The 15,887-nt window shown below is 42.2% G+C and overlaps 1 protein-coding gene across 3 annotated transcripts in view; it reads left to right on the top strand.

The window, feature by feature from the left end:
• SMG6 (SMG6 nonsense mediated mRNA decay factor) overlaps nucleotides 1-15,887 on the top strand; it is a 194,606-nt gene that overhangs the window by 100,377 nt on the left and 78,342 nt on the right. For all 3 annotated transcript variants that reach the window (XM_061143085.1, XM_061143086.1, XM_061143084.1), the window contains exon 13: nucleotides 3,203-3,404. In XM_061143085.1, the coding sequence (XP_060999068.1) occupies nucleotides 3,203-3,404 (202 nt within the window). The remainder of the gene's footprint in view (nucleotides 1-3,202; nucleotides 3,405-15,887) is intronic.

Below are 15,887 nucleotides of genomic sequence, written 5' to 3'. Positions count from 1 at the left end.
CAGCCCAGAGGCCCGAGCAGGGTAAGCTGAGGTGACGTTGCCCAGGTTCCAGGAATTACCTCATCCCCTTGCAGACATCTTAAGTTTGAGTTCAGACATCTCACCTAGTTTTTCAAAGTACTTCTTCCTTTTAGTATTAGTTTCCTGACATTCCCTTCTCCCCCACCCTCTGTGGGGAGTCACCGTATGGTCCATGGGCACCTGATCAGTTGTTGTGTTTATGGGGCTCAGTGAGGAAGGAGAGGACTAGCAATGAGCTATGAAGTGATCTGGAGCAGCCCCACTGCGATACCAGAAGAAAGTAGCCACTAGACTCGTACACCCGTCTGGAGGGATCCAGACAGAAATGACCTTTCCTGGGAGCATTTTGTGTATTTATTCCCTTGGTTCAGCTCAGTCTAGCTTGGCCCCTTGGGCCCCTTGACGTTTCGGGGTTGGGAACTCAGGACACTTGCTTTGTCTTTTGGCATCAGCTGCTGTTTACAAATCAATACTAGGGTTGGAACTCCCATCCACTGCATTTCTGCAGTGAGTCTCCAGGTTTGGGCACAAGGTGGGTGGTAATGGGCGAAAGGCAGATGTGGGCAGGGGTCCCTCATGGTGGCCAGCAGTCTCTGGGAGGAGTCCGTTTTGGTTTATCTGAGCCTTAGGGACAGGGAGCATGGTAATGAGAACCACATGGTACCACATATTTCTTCATCTTGGATCCAAGATGGTAGGGGTGGGAGAACGAGAGAGGGATGTGGGGCCTCCCATTGTGGCAGCCATGGGTAATTTTCTGCCGCCTCTCCCTGGCATGAGATGCTGCTGCCCACACCACCACCACCTCCCCCTGCCCCCAAGTAGTTCCTGAAGCAGCCTTGACCTGCACAGCACCAACCAAGGCCCCCAAGCCAAGAATTCAGCTGGGAGACTTTTCACCTTCTTCCTTCTCGCTGTCGTCTTTCCTGTTTATTTTCCAAATTGCTGCTCTGCAGCCGAGCAGTGCCTGTTGGCCGGAGCTCACCACTGCTGTGGGATCAGACTCAGGCAGTGGGCTCAAGTGGCCAGCAGGGCACAGGGGGAGGAAGCGGGGAGCTGGAAGAGCCTCCCTGTGCGTCTCCCATGGGCAGCGCTAACCTCGGAGGCGGCCCTGAGCGGCCCTATCACATCCGGTGCTTGTCTCTGCAGCCGGGACCGGAGGATAAACTATCAGAGCTGTGGGGCAGTGCATCATTCCTCTTATTATTTTCTTCTCTGCAGATGGGGTCGTGGAAAGTTCAGTTCCTTTTAACCCTCCAAGTTCTGTTTATTCTACAGCTGGTAGCCTGAATGCCGCGTTTCCCATTACATCACAAAGGGGCTCAGGCAGATCTCCGCACAGAAACGTGTTGCAACTGTTTATTTTTTTCCATATTTAAACATTTCTGACAGCCAAACTCAGCCGAGCCAAAAGATGGAGCTTTGTGAATGAGTCCGGTCGTCGGTGTCTGTGCAGAGAGAGAGGCTTTAGAAAGCTCTCGCCCCTCCGGTGATTCTTCCCAAACACATTCTTGTTCCTGGGCAAAGCCTGGGAGGCGAGTCATTGTGCGGTACACGTGTGTTGATTATGTGCTGTTGTGTGATTAATGGAGCTGTGTTCCGCCTGGTTCCCAGGACACTCTTGAAAACAAGATGTTTCATTTCATGGCCTTTTCCTCGTGCAGCGATTTCAGTAAATAAACCAGTGCAGGCTCCTTCCACCTGGATCCAGGCAAGGAGTCCTCACACCTCCACTCCCCTCTCTCCCCCAGCATCACCTTCAGTGCCATGGCCCTTGAATGCCCTCTCTTCTGCCATCGCCCCAAAGCTCCCCGTCTCTGGGAGAAACAGTTTCCTCAGTTCTGAGGCCCCTCCCTGGCAGATCTGGCTCATGCGCAGTGACTCCTCTGGGAAGATTCCAGGATGGAGCTTGCTCTTATAGCTCTCTTCTGCTTCTCGCCTCTTGCCACTCCATTTCTTGAGCCTCATTGTAAAGCTTTTCTTTGTTATTCTGTGCAGCTCACTCCTTTTAGAGTACAGCTTAGCATCCATAGGGCACTTGCCTGTTCCAGACACCTGGTTAAGGTAGCCTTCTGGAAAAGAAAGCCAAGTCCTGTACAGCCTAGGGCCTATAGACTTGGCGGGTCCCCAATCTGACCACAGTTTGGCTTTTAGAGCTGTGTCCCATACAGACGAAAAAAGAAAGCTCTAAGGATCCTTACCACCCACCAAAGCAGGGATGTGAGCCACAGGAGAGTTTTGACAAATGACAGTGTCAGAGAAATGAACCTCCTTTTTCTAATTTGGCTCTGAAGTTTGAACTGGGGCGAGCCGGACTTTGCCTTTTCAGGAGTTCTTACCATGTTCGACCAGGACCTGGTGATACGAGATCAGGGGTGAGCAGCCAACCCAGTTTGCCCAAGACTGAGGGTTTTCTGGCGACTTGGTACTTTCAGTGCTAAAACTGGGACAGTCCCAGGCAAACCAGAAGAGTTGGTCACCCTGTACGTTACCTTCCACTGGTGAGGGAGAAGAGGGGGAGAGTGGTGGCTGAGACAGTACTGATGTCATTCACTTGCTGAAATGCTTGGGTGGCTTTTCCTTCCCAGGAGGATCTTGGCAGGCCAGGAATGAGGTTTTTGTTGGGTGTGTTTGATTGTTTTCCTCCTTACCTATAGGAAGAGCTCTCTAAACCACTGTAGAGGACTGGGGTGGGAGGCAACAACCACGTGACTTGTTGCCTGGTGTGTCTGGTCCCTCTGGCTGTGTAGGAGGAGGAGAGATTGGCATGGTGTTGCTGTCTGTGTGGCATATACTTGGCTGGACAGAAGCAGGGGAATTCTGGGAGCCGCCTCAGGCACTGGTTGTCTTGAATGTTTGAGTAAGTGTCTCAGGCACACTGTCTGGAAAGGTGACAGGACCTGCATTAGGCAACTGATTCTCTAAATTCTTTTTCCTTTCTGGTTAGTATTAAAAGCGTCCCCCTAATCAATTTCAACTTTGCAGAGATGGACACACACCCACCCACCAGATTACTGCCACGGGCGCAGTTTTGTCTCCGAGCTCTTTGGGTTAGATTTCCTGGCAGATGCCAGCCGTAGACGGCATTTGCCACAAGCATGTCCCTGCCCACAAGTGCTTAGACGGCTTGAACTGGTCCCTCTCTAGAGCTGCTCTTCTCGTCTTCCCTCCTTTCTCGCAGGGTTGCTGTGGATGTGTGGTCGACGCTGGCTGACTTCTGTAACATACTGACTGCGGTGAATCAGTCTGAGGTGCCACTGTACAAGGACCCGGATGATGACCTCACCCTCCTCATCCTGGAAGAGGATCGGCTTCTCTCGGGCTTTGTCCCCTTGCTGGCTGCCCCTCAGGACCCCTGCTACGTGGAGAAAACCTCGGATAAGGTCAGCCCCAGGCCAAACATCCCTCCCCCGTTCACCCCTCCTCTCAATTCTCCAGACTTTTTTATTCTTGGGAAGTTTTCTGTGCAAACGGAACATGATTAAGTCATTGAGGAGGGTGTTAAGGGAAAATATCGACCTTTTAGCCGCTGACATCCAGCTCCATGTCCTGAAAAAAAAAAAAAAAGCCCTCTCGACTTCCTTTGGTGTGTGTGTGCGCTCGCTGGCATGTTGTATATACGATCATTTCCTCACTTGTTTAAATAGTGCAGCTTGTGTTGGCAGTGCTCTCACTCAGCTCCAAATGGTTTGCATCATGCTTAAGGCACCCTCCTTCCTCCCCCCTTTCATCCTTCCCCCCAGCCGCAAAACTCTGCACTAGGAAAACAGCCAGGGCTTTTTCCCTTCTCTAAGGAGGAGAGTGATAAATAGGTGACTAGAGAGAAGCAGACACCATGTGTTAACTTACAAAAAAAGCTTTTAGGAATATGAAGCATTCCCCGCTGCCTGGTTTCTATTTTTCTTCTCTGAGGACCGCGTTTTAACCTGAACTTTCTCCTTGTCTGTCTGTTTATAGAAAACAAAGCCCATTGCCTGTTGCCCTGGTGGGGACTGTGGAGCTCTTAGTCTCTGCTCAACATTTGGGTCTGCGGCCAGGTGTGGGGAGTAGAGCCGTCCTTTCCACTTCCCATTCCCGTGCGGCAGTTGCTGGGCTGGGGAAGTCGCGCCCACAGACGCCCTGGAGCAGGGTCTCCTCTGCCAAGCAGGGGATCCCTGTGACTGACCCCTGTGCAGAATTGTTGGCATCACGTCCCCTAGGGGAGAGCCTTTTGGGGACAGTCCCACAAGTGGCTTCTCAGAAGGAAAGCTTTTGAGCTAGATGAAGTATGTATAGAAAGGCAGGTAGATTTTTTTGTCGTTATTTTAATGTCAGATAGTAAAAGCTAAAATCCAAACATAAACTACAAATATGAGAGATTTTATGTTGAATATGTAACTTTTTTAATTCATCTTTGTGAAAAAAGGATCTGTGTTCCTTGTAGACAAGTAAAAAGGAAAAAAATGTATCCACAACTCCTTTACCCAGTGGTAATACAACTGTTATTTTTTCTGATTATATACAATCATATTTAACTTCCAGTATATGCACAAACTTTTCTTTTTTTTTTTTTAACACAACTAGGGATCATATTATTCATGTTATTTGTACTCTGCTTTTAAATATTTATTTGGCTGCACTGGGTCTTAGTTGTGGCGTGAGGAATCTTAAGTTGAGGCATGTGGGATCTAGTTCCCTGACCAGGGATCAAACTCTGGCCCCCTGCATTGGAAGTGTGGAGTCATAGCCACTGGACCACCAGGGAGGTCCCTGTAATCTGCTTTTTTCACTTGTATCTTTTAATGTATTCTTAAATGGAATCATGTTTGAGGATCACTTAGTATTCATTTCTATACGAAGATTTCTTTAACCAGTCTTTGCTTTATTGAATCAAGGGACTGTCCTGAATTTTTGAACTACTATAATAAGTGAAGTGATTCCTTATAGTAGAATTTTTTTCATATATTCCCTTTGGTTAAATTTATATAAACAGATAAAGGTCTGAACATTGACATATCAATGGAGTTTAAATGCAGTTAATGACTAATATTGGGAATGTGAGAACCTTTCTCTCTCTAGAGGAATACTCATTTTGTGTTTTTCCAGCAAAAAGTTGGAATAAAGTCCTGCTGTTCTAGTCTCCGAAGGGAATACTAACAGGGAGTTGTCGTGTGTGAGGCTGAGGACAGCTAACACAGTGCAGACTTTATGGAAGATGCTCAGTTGGAAGAGAAACTGGGCAACTGCAACTTGGGCCAGGGGAAACCTAGTACGTCCTGTTCTGTGATCATAGTAGGGTGGTCTTGACTCTGGAGGTTGCTTTTGGAAATTGGCTTTTGAGTTAACTGTCTTTCAGTGAAGAACACAGAAGGAGTCCTAACCAGCTTTAGATTTGCTAAGCCTTTCACTGTGTGGCATGTGGAATCTTAGTTCCCCTACCAGTAGTTGAACCCGTGCCTCGTGCAGTGGAAGTGCGGAGTCCTAACCCCTGGATTACCAGGGAAATCCATCTCCCAGCTTTAGTGTGAGCATATGATACATTTGTCTGGTACAGTAGATGATATACAACAGCATGTGGTAAGTACACGACTGGCAAGAAGAACACAAAGCCCGTGGTCCGCGCCCTCAGCCTGTGGTCGTGAGTCACAGGCTGCCCGGGGCAGTCGCAGCTCACTGAGACAGAGGTAGTCTGAAGGTAGTCTCCACTTCAAGGACTGTGAAATAGGCATGTCTAATGATGCAACATCTCCAAATCCAGACTTCTGAATTTCCTTCTCCTTCAAACCTGATCTGTCTTCAGTCTTCGCATCTTGGTAAATGGCAGCTTTGACTTTGGGGCTACTCATGTCAAAATTCTTGGGGTTATTCTTGGCTCCTCTCTTCTCACACCTCCATATCTAATCTGTCAGCAGTCCAGGTCTTCTTTACCTTCAAAATAAACACATACAGTGCTTTCTTACCACTGCACCCTAGTTCAATTCAGTGAAATGCCTTCTGACTAGTTTCTCTAGCTCCTCCCTCCTGCTCTCCAGTCTATTTCCAGCACAGTATGATCTCTTTATTTTTATTTATTTATTTTATATTTGGTCGCGCTGGCTCTTCGTTGCCGCACACCGGCTCTCTCCGGTTGCAGTGCGCAGGCTTCTCGTTGCAGCGGCTCCTCTGGTTGCGGAGCACAGCTCCAGGCGCGTGGGCTTCAGTGATTGCAGCTCCTGGGCTCTAGAGCCCTGGCTCGGTAGTTGTAGTGCACAGGCTTCGTTGCTCCCTGGCACGTGGGATCCTCCTGGACCAGGGATTGAACCCATGTCCCCTGTGTTGGCAGGCAAATTCTTTTTTTCTTTTAATTTAAATTTATTTATTTTTATTTGGAGGATAATTGCTTTACAATATTGTGTTGGTTTGGAAGAGAGGTTCCAGAGGGAGGGGACATAACATATACCTGTGGCTGATTCATGTTGCTATATGGCTGGTGAATTCTTAACCACTAGACCACCTGGAAAGCCCAGAGTGATCTCTTTAAAGCATCAGTAATATCATGTCCCTTCTCTCTGAGCTCTCTGGTGCAGCTCCTGCTACTCTGCTTGTACCCAGTACGCCCTAGTCATGTTGGCATCCTTGCTGTTCCTCAGACCAGCCGCACACTCAGGGTCTTTGCACTTGCTTTCCTCGTAGCCTGGGACACCCTGTCCCCAGAGCACTGTGTTGCCCTCTCACGCCCTTCTCAATGCCATCTTGGTTGGAGAGGTCTTCCCTATGTAAGGTGTACCCTATGTAAGATGCTACATACCTTCCTTTGCCCTTTTCTCTCTTTCTCTCCATGGCAGAGAAAAATAACATCTCTTAAATATCTAGCATGTGTCAGTCCCTGGACAAGCTACTTCTGTCCAGTATTTAAGTCCACACAAAGTGCCCACCAAGTAGGTATTAATACCTTCATTTTATAAAAGAGACAACCGAGGCTCAAGAAAGGAGCGAAGAATGATGATCAGCTCTTATGAAACATCTCCACCGCTGACCTGGAAGATCAGTATTGATATGGGGGACTCTTCAGGAACTCTTGACCTTTTGGATATCTGAAGAAGACAGACATCTTCTCCAGCTTCTGGTGTTCACAACTAAGAAATGTAAAGTATCTCAAGGACTTGGTAGCGGCAACATGAGAATTTCATTGTGGTTGAGAGTGGTCACGTTTGGTTCAGCCTGGATGTTCACTAGACAGGTGCTCACTGAGCAGACCTACACCACTCCTGTGTACACAGCAAGAGAGCTCCGGACATACAAGGCAAACGCTCACCTAGTTTGGGAGAGAACTTGTGGCACACACAAAGATGTGACAAGCAAACAAGTTAATTTGCATGTATAGTTAAAGAGGCATTGCTCAAGGAGCCCTGATTTGGCATTAACCGATCACTGTATTTCCCAAGCATATTCCAAGAAACTCTAGTTTTATAGGTTCTTAATAGTTAGGTGAAAAAAAGTTCCATAATCATGTAAATTAGAGTAACAGTATTAGAAACTGTTACTGCAGGACTTCTTGGAGCTTCTAATGTAGTGTACATTGCAAGAAGGATAGCCTTTGCTACCCTTCCCAAACTTGCTTCACCCTTGATCTTTTTGATTTGCTGAACATCTTTCAGGATTAATATTCTGCCTAAAAGAAACAAGCTGTAATAGAAAACCCAGGCATGGGATGAACAGGAGGTTGAGAAAACAGGTGGCTGTTGGGATTTTTCAAAAGTGAGATAAAGAGTATGGGTTAGGGTAAAAGCAACAGAGCGGAGCTGGCTACATGTAGACAGAAATACCACAGACGTTGAACACTAGAGCCAGCTAGGAGAAAGTGATGTTAAGTTCATGAGTGGCTGCTCGGCACCTTAATTCACAGGTTTATTATCTTACCCAGGGTCATATAGCTAAGTAAAGTTTAGAATCCTTGTCTGTATGACTTCAGAATATCATATTCTTATGAATGATTTGACATCTAGGATTTGCTTCAAAATAATCTGGGGAGGAAGGAAAGTGGATAGGACTGTAGATAGGGAAAAAAAGGCCAACTGTTGATCATGATTAAATCTGAAAAACGGGTTTTTGTTGTTGTTCAGTTGCTAAATTGTATGTCTTTTCAGTCCCATAGACTGCAACACCCCAGGCTTCCTTGTCCTTAACTGTCTCCTGGAGTTTGCTCAAATTCATGTCCATTGAGTCGGTGATGCTATCTAACCATTTCATCCTCTGCCACCCCTTTCTCCATTTGCCTTCAACCTTTCCCAGCATCAGGGTCTCTTCCAGTGAGTCAACTCTTTGCGTCGGGTGGGTACATGGAGTTTATTATATTAATAGTATTCTACTTTTATACATATATGAAAATTTCCGTAAGAACAAGTTTTAAAAGGATAAATAAAACCCTGTGTCCTTTTTGCTGCATTATACTGAATAAGCATAAGTGATTGGAAAAGTAATCAAACCATAATAATAGTAAGTTTAAGATTTTGCAGTCAACTGGTCAGGTTCCAGGCGTGCTAAGCTCTTTACACATATTTCCTCACTGAAACCCCAGTAACCCTGTGGGCAGATAGGAGAAGTGGTAAAAAGGAAATTATTTTAGGAGAAACATGTTGAGTTCATGTTATATATGTTAGTCAATATCAAAAAAGCTTAATTATCTAAAAAACATGCATGTGACTGTATAGCTATAGGTAGTACTGAACAAGGATTTATTTAGTGACAGGCTATTTCTTTTCTTAGGCTCTAAAGCTCTAGCCTTTAATGGGAATCAAATCATTTATGTCATAAGTAGATGTAAGCTATCCTCATTCTAGCTTCCCCAGGTAGGTTAACTTGTGTGATCTTCTGTGTCTTCATTCCCATGTTACGTTATCTAACCGAAGAACTCAGTGAAGAACTTTCCAACAAGTTAATGCTGGGGCAACTTTTAAGCTTGATTAAGAAATATAGATTGTATTATAAGGTGATGTTGTTTAGTCCCCTCAGTTGTGTCTGACCCTTTTGCAACCCCATGGACTGTAGCCACCAGGCTTCTCTGTCCGTGAAATTTTCCAGGCAAGAACACTGGAGTGGGTTGCCATTTCCTTCTCCAGCAGATCTTCCTGACTCAGGGATCGAACCCATGTCGCCATTTCTCCTGCATTGCACGCAGATTCTTTACCTCTGAGCCACTGGGGATGATGTTAGACATCTCACAATCATATCCCATTCATTCTTGCAGTCACCTTTGCTTTCTGTCTGGATGTAGGATCCCAGGAAACTGTCATTAATACATAACTGAGGCTAAAGATGGGATTTAAACTGTCCAACTTTTGAAACCATTGGCTTGTCCATTTCTTAAATGACAGTTTTGGCAAGTTGCTTGTTGTACACATAATTATGCAAACATTTTAAATAGAAAATATAGAAAAGCACAGGAAAATAAAAATCACCTACAAACTACCACCTAAAATTAGCTAGTGTTAAGGTTTCGTATGTGTCCTTTCAGTCTCCGCCCCCCTCCCCCATGCTTATACGTGTGTATTCTTTTCCTTTAATACTATTGGAATCATATAGTATATGCTTCTTGTTTTGTGCTTTTTTTAAAAAAAAAATCCTTGTTTTTATATATATACGCACACACACGTATACATACATACACACATACATAGTTTGGGGACAAAAGTTGCCTTCGTTTTTTGGTGATCTGAAAAATACTCATTTTAAGTGGGACTGAGTTTTTGAAAAACATGACATAATCTTCTCTAAGGATCTACATCAAGAATGAAAGGGGGGAAGAAAGTCAGTTGACTATCCTATATTTAAAATGTAGAAATTAGGACTGCTTACAATATGTATTTTCTTTTTCACACAATTGCATTTTGTTTCTAAATTTATAATTATTTCAAATTTATTTTAAATGTTTTCAGTGCTCAGTTTTTAGTCTGTTTATTCTGTGGCTTTCCCATTTTTATGTTCTTTACTTTGACTCATTTGTTATTTAGATGTGACATTATAGAATTTTTCCCAGCAAAGATAACATGAAGGCTTTTTAAAAATTAAGGTGATTTTTGTAAAATACAGTAATGTGTATATATATATATATATATATAATATATGCAAAAGAATCAAACAATTCACAAAAATATGTAGGCAAAAGTCATGATCTAGGGATAACCACTGTTAACAATTCGATATTTGTCTTTTTATACCACTTCTATGCCCATTGAAATGTATTTATAAACGTATATACATATATGATCAAAATGATAGTGTGGTACACATTCTCTTCTTTACTTTGTTCTTTTCATTAAACAATATATCAATGACATTCTTCATGGCTGCTATCTGAACACTTGTGTTTTGAAAGTGTTCTTATTTTGCCCTTGCACATGAATGGCAACTTAACTTAGGTCAACTTTTTTCCCCTTTAAAACAATAGCTATTATTCCATTGCATTAATGGTTAGGAAAAAATGAAGAGAAGTCTTACTTTTCTTCTTTTGTAGGTTTACTTCCCCGCCCCCCCGCCCCGCCCCCACCCCCGCATACAGCATGGGTAACTTACAACTTCTTAAATCTTGAATTTCAAATTATATGAGGATTTGTTTAGATGTTGGGCTCTATAGTTTAATGTTGTATGGCATATAATGAGCTCTTTAATAAGCAGATGCAGTTCTATCTTTGCATCAGAAAAGTTTTCATGTCTCATGTCTTTGATTACTAATGTGTTTGTTCTTTTCTTTGGTAATTTCTTTTCTCCTGACGTCTGTGTTAGATCTCTATTCTTTGTCCTCCACATATCTTTCTGTCATCATTTTAATTTTTTTTTGCTTTTGCCTCTACAGCCTCAAAAGGCTTCTCAAGTTTTTCCTCTCTGTAGTTGGTTCAGATTTTTATAGTGTTGATTCTATTCTTCACTGCTTCTAATTCAGTTTTTTAAATCTTCTGTTGCATTATTTGTCTCCTTATGTTATTTCCCTGTCTTATCCTGGAATCTTTATATTTTTGCCTGCCTTTTATCCAGGTCTCTTTTATCGTTTTTGTTTTTATCATTTTTTAGCATACTTTACAAAATCTGTGATTTTAAAAATCCAATCTGGGACTTCCCTGGTGGTCCAGTGGTTAAGACTCCAGGCTCCCAGTGCAGGGTGCCTGAGTTCAATACCTGGTCAAGGAACTAGATCCCACATGCCGCAACTTAAACCTGGAGCAGCCAAATAAATATTAAAAAAATTAAAAAAAAATAAAAATCCAATCTGGTGTGAGAATAAAGCAGATACTCTTTTTCATCTAACCTTTTTCCTCTAAGTGTTCGGTTACTCTGTCTCTCTGCATGCTCTGCTCCCTTTTTTTGTTCTAGGCTCTTTTCCCTGGGTTCCAGGCTTGTATTTCTGCAGTCCAGTGTTGGCCATTTATGTTTCTTTAAACAAAGGTTTACTCAATTCTGATATTTTGTCCATGACAGGTTAGGTAGATTCTCACTGGATGCCTTCTTTGTCTACAGATATTATTTAAAATCCCCTTCTCAAGTCTAAAATTGGTTGAAATATGTTTGTACTACCACGTCACCACCCTGAAGGGCATGGGGAGGAGGCCAGGTGGTGTGCATTCTCAACATGTGAATTTATTTTCTAGATGTTCTGTCCTATGTATAATGGAGCTACTTACCAGAGCTAGCATCCCATGTCCAGTTTTTGTTTCACCTCAATGATAAGGCAGTTTCTGACCTCCTTCCCAGAGCTGTGGCCTACCATGTCAAGAAAAAATTCCACCCTCTGGCCACTTCCCATTTACATTTTTTGGGGCCTCTCTAAACTGCTGATTGTGAATGGTACTAATCTGTAGCTGTGAAAAGTCTTCTAAGTGGTATTCTGCATCTGCCCCCATATCTTCACATTTTGTGGTGGGCAGAATAATGCCCTCCCCCAAAGATGGACCACATCTTGTTCCCCCAAAACCTGTTAAGTAAATTACGTTACAAGGCAGAAGGGCCTTTGGAGATGTGTTTAAGTTAGGGATATTGAGATGGGAAGGTGACCTTGGATTATCCAGGTGGTTTAACATATTCACGAAGGTCCTTACGAGGAGGCAGGAGGGTCAGGGTCAGAAAAGGGAGACGTGGTGATGGAACCAGAAGTCAGAGAGAGAGATTTGGAAATAGTATGCTGCTGGCCCTGAAGATGGAGGAAGGGACCATGAGCCTTGAAATGCCAGGTGACCTCCAGACACTGGAAATGGCAAGGAAACGGATTTTCCCACAGAGTCTCTGGAAAGAACAGCCCTGCCAACACCTTGATTATAGGACTTCTCATCTCCCAGGCTATAAAATAATAAATTATGTTGTTTTAAGTCATTGAATTTGTGGTATCTTGTTAACAGCAGCAGTAGGAAACTAGTTGATTCTTCGAAAATGAAGAATTTTGCCAGGTTCTTCATAGTTTCTTCTCTGCTTTCTTTTTATTTTGCCTTTTAAATTATGAAATATGCATATGGAAATATGTAAAACAAAAAGACTGATCACACAGTGAACAACTGTTATTACCACCAAGCATGTCAAGAATTAGGGTGAGATAAGAGTCATTAATTACCAGTTTCATTCAGCTTATTTTGAAGGTTCTAGCCAGTACAGTAAGATAAGAAAAAGTACTAAAAAGACAATTGGAAAGAAAAGACAAAAAAAAAACCACTATATCTGTAAATAATGTGATTCATATGTAGAAAATAAGATTAAATTATTCAGATTAATAAGTGAGTTTAACAAAGTTGTTGGATATAAAGTCAGTATACAAAAATCAATTCCATGTCTATATACTTGGATTGGCTCTTAATGACCTGTTTCTAGCTATCCTCAATCCACCTGGCAGTAATTCCGTAAGGTTTGTGGCAGATGGATAGCATTTTCCCATTTAACAGCTATTGACTGCTATGTGTCAGGCACCATGCTAGATTCCGTGGCCCTTGTTGTGAACATGATAGACAAAGGAGGTGTTGTGGGGAGTGGGGGGTATGCTCAGTGTGGTCCCTTCAGTTGGGATTTTGAAATTAGAGTTATTTAACTCAGAAGCGTATGCTTTTAAGTTTTTTAAAATTATTTAAGTCTTTCTTTGTTTTACAAAATAGATGTTCCTTTGAAGAAATATTAGCAAAATCAATATTAGCATTAAGGAAAAAAAAAGATCCCTTGATCTTCTTGTCTTCTATTCTGGTTGGATAGATGGAAGGACAGAGATACATGTGAAGTTTTTTGCTTTTTAACAGAACTATAATGAAACTACATATATTGTTTTGTAATCTACTTTGGTCACTTAGCAGTAGATGTATCCTGGATATAATTCCGTATTCACTTGTAATGTGAACTTTAATGACTGCATTATATTAACGTGTATGGACATACCATAATATTTTAGTCCTCAATAAGACATTTAGAAAGTTATTGACTTTTCATTTTTGTAAATGATACTATCTCAGGCAGTCTTTACTTTTTTTAAAAAAATCAGTTCATAAGGTACATTTTGGAGTAGAATTACTAGGTCAGGGCTTCCCTGGTAGTCCAGTGGTTAAGAAGTGCCTACCAACACAGGGGACATGAGTTCAATCCCTGGTCAGGGGAGATCTCATACACCACCAAGCAACTAAGCCTGCACACCACGACTCCTGAGCCCGCGCTCTAGAGCCTTTAGGCCCCAACTGCTGAAGCCCACTCAGACCCTAGTGCTCGTGCTCAGGCATAGGAGAGCAGGGCCCGCTCACAGCCACGAAAGCCCAGTGCAGCCACAAATTAAATAATCTTTGAGAAAAGAAGAAAGAATTACGAGGTCAAAGAGGGGATACAGATTTTTAAGACTTTTGATAAATAATGCCAAATTACCCTCCAAAAAAGGTTATAGCTCTGTAAACTGCAGAATATCATCTCTTGTTATCTAGCATCCTCACTAATCATGAATGGTTTGATTTTTTGTAACTAAGCCAAAGATGGGCGAAAAATGGCATCTCATTGTTTTGATTTTCATTCTTTGTTTACTAATAGGGGTTTTTTTTTTTTCTTCCTAGTGTTATGCTTACTGAGTATATGTATTGGTATCATATTTTATAAATTATGTTCTTTGCCCATTTTATGATTAGAATGCTTATCCATTTTTTCTTAATGATTTGTAAAGGCTTTTTATGAATAACTTTTGAACTTTCTTTGGTTACCCTCATACAAGAGGTGTTTTATTTTTATACTGAATAAGATAAGAGCTTTTGGAAACTTGGAAGGGAGAGCACTCTCTAGTTTTTAGGCACTACAACATGCATGTTCCTTTGTCGTACCGTGCCGGATAAGATCTCTTTTTTTTCACCCTTTGAATTATTTCTCCTTCTCGCAATTCCTTCTCTGTTGGTCTGTAGATATCTAAGGAAAAATCGCTTCTAGTCAGATGTTTAGAAATAAACTTTGAACTGTGTTTATTTCCTTCACTGTTTTGTGTTCAGTCGAAGGGGCCCTTGCTGTTGACACAAAGGGCTCTAGAGTGAGCTCTCTAGTTGTGACTCATGGGCTTCGTTGCCCTGTGGCTTGTGGGATCTTCTTGGACCAGGAGTCAAACCCGTGTGCTCTGCATTGGCACATAGATTCTTAACCACTGGACCACCAGAAAAGTCCTCTTTCTTTCTTTTTCTTTTTGCCTCTTCTCACTTGAGGTATAATACGTTGATGGGCCAGTTTGTATGATGACTCATTTCACTGGTGGCCCTTTGGCACTAATCTTTTATGTTATGTATTTCTCTCTCTCTGCTTGTTGTTACCCTCCCTCACCGTTTTTTGTGTGCTCTCTCTCACCTCTTTACTAATAGTATATAAATTTATAGAATTACTAATTACCACTTCCATTTACTTCCATCCTTTCAGATTATATCAGTGACTGCCTGATGTATAGAGGGCTTCCCAGGTATCACAGTGGTAAAGAATCCAACTGCCAATAGATATATCTATCTGTTTATCCATCCACTTGATCATGGCCATCTGGGTTGCCTTATCTTTTAATATTAGGAGTAAAGATGCTGTAAACATTAATGTACCATCTTTTGTGAACAGATGTTTTTATTTCTTTTGGGTAGATTGCTAGAAATATCAATAGAATTGCTCTGCCATATATAAATGACTTTCTTAAACTCCCGAATTATTTTCAAAAGTGGTTGCACCGTTTTACTCCCACTAGTGATGGATAAGAGTTCTGGTTGCTTTGCATCATTGCCGACATTGTATTTCTAGTTTCTATAATTTTAGCCATTCTCATGTATCTCATTTTAATTTTAGTTGGTGTTTTCCTAACGGTGAGCTTTTCACGTGTTCATTAGCAATTCATAGATCTTCATTTAAGAAGTGTCCAAATCTCGTGCCCATTTTAAAAAATTGTTTTCTAATAGGATTGTAAAAGTTCTTTCTAGACTCTGGACACAAAGCCTTATGAGATTTTGTCCTGTGAATATTTTCTTTTGTTTAAAATCATTGGACATTGCGGATAATTTGTTAAAGAGATTCTGGACTTCGTTACCTTCCTCTACAGAGTATTCTTTGTGGTCTTTTTTAAGAGGCAGTTATATTACTGCTTGATCCTCTTGAAGGTATAGGATTAGCTTTTATACATCATTAGTGCAACTATGTCAGAACCTAGGATGTTTCTCAAGCCCCACTAACTTGGTGATAGTCAGCTTCCAAGCCCTGTCTCTGCTGCCAGTTTTGCTTTAGGCTGGGTTTTAGAAAGAATTAGTGCACATTCAGGTTAGGTCTAAATCTAGGATGTGGCCTCTCTGGAATCTCAGGTGATTTTCAAGGGATGTTGTTGTTTAGTCGCTAAGTCATGTCTGACTCTGGGACCCCAAGGTCTGTAACCTGCCAGGCTCCTTTGTCCGTGGGATTTC

The sequence above is a fragment of the Dama dama genome, chromosome 5 (assembly GCF_033118175.1).
Source record: "Dama dama isolate Ldn47 chromosome 5, ASM3311817v1, whole genome shotgun sequence".
In the NCBI taxonomy this organism is placed as follows: domain Eukaryota; kingdom Metazoa; phylum Chordata; class Mammalia; order Artiodactyla; family Cervidae; genus Dama; species Dama dama.
This window is presented reverse-complemented; position numbering and strand designations above follow the sequence as displayed.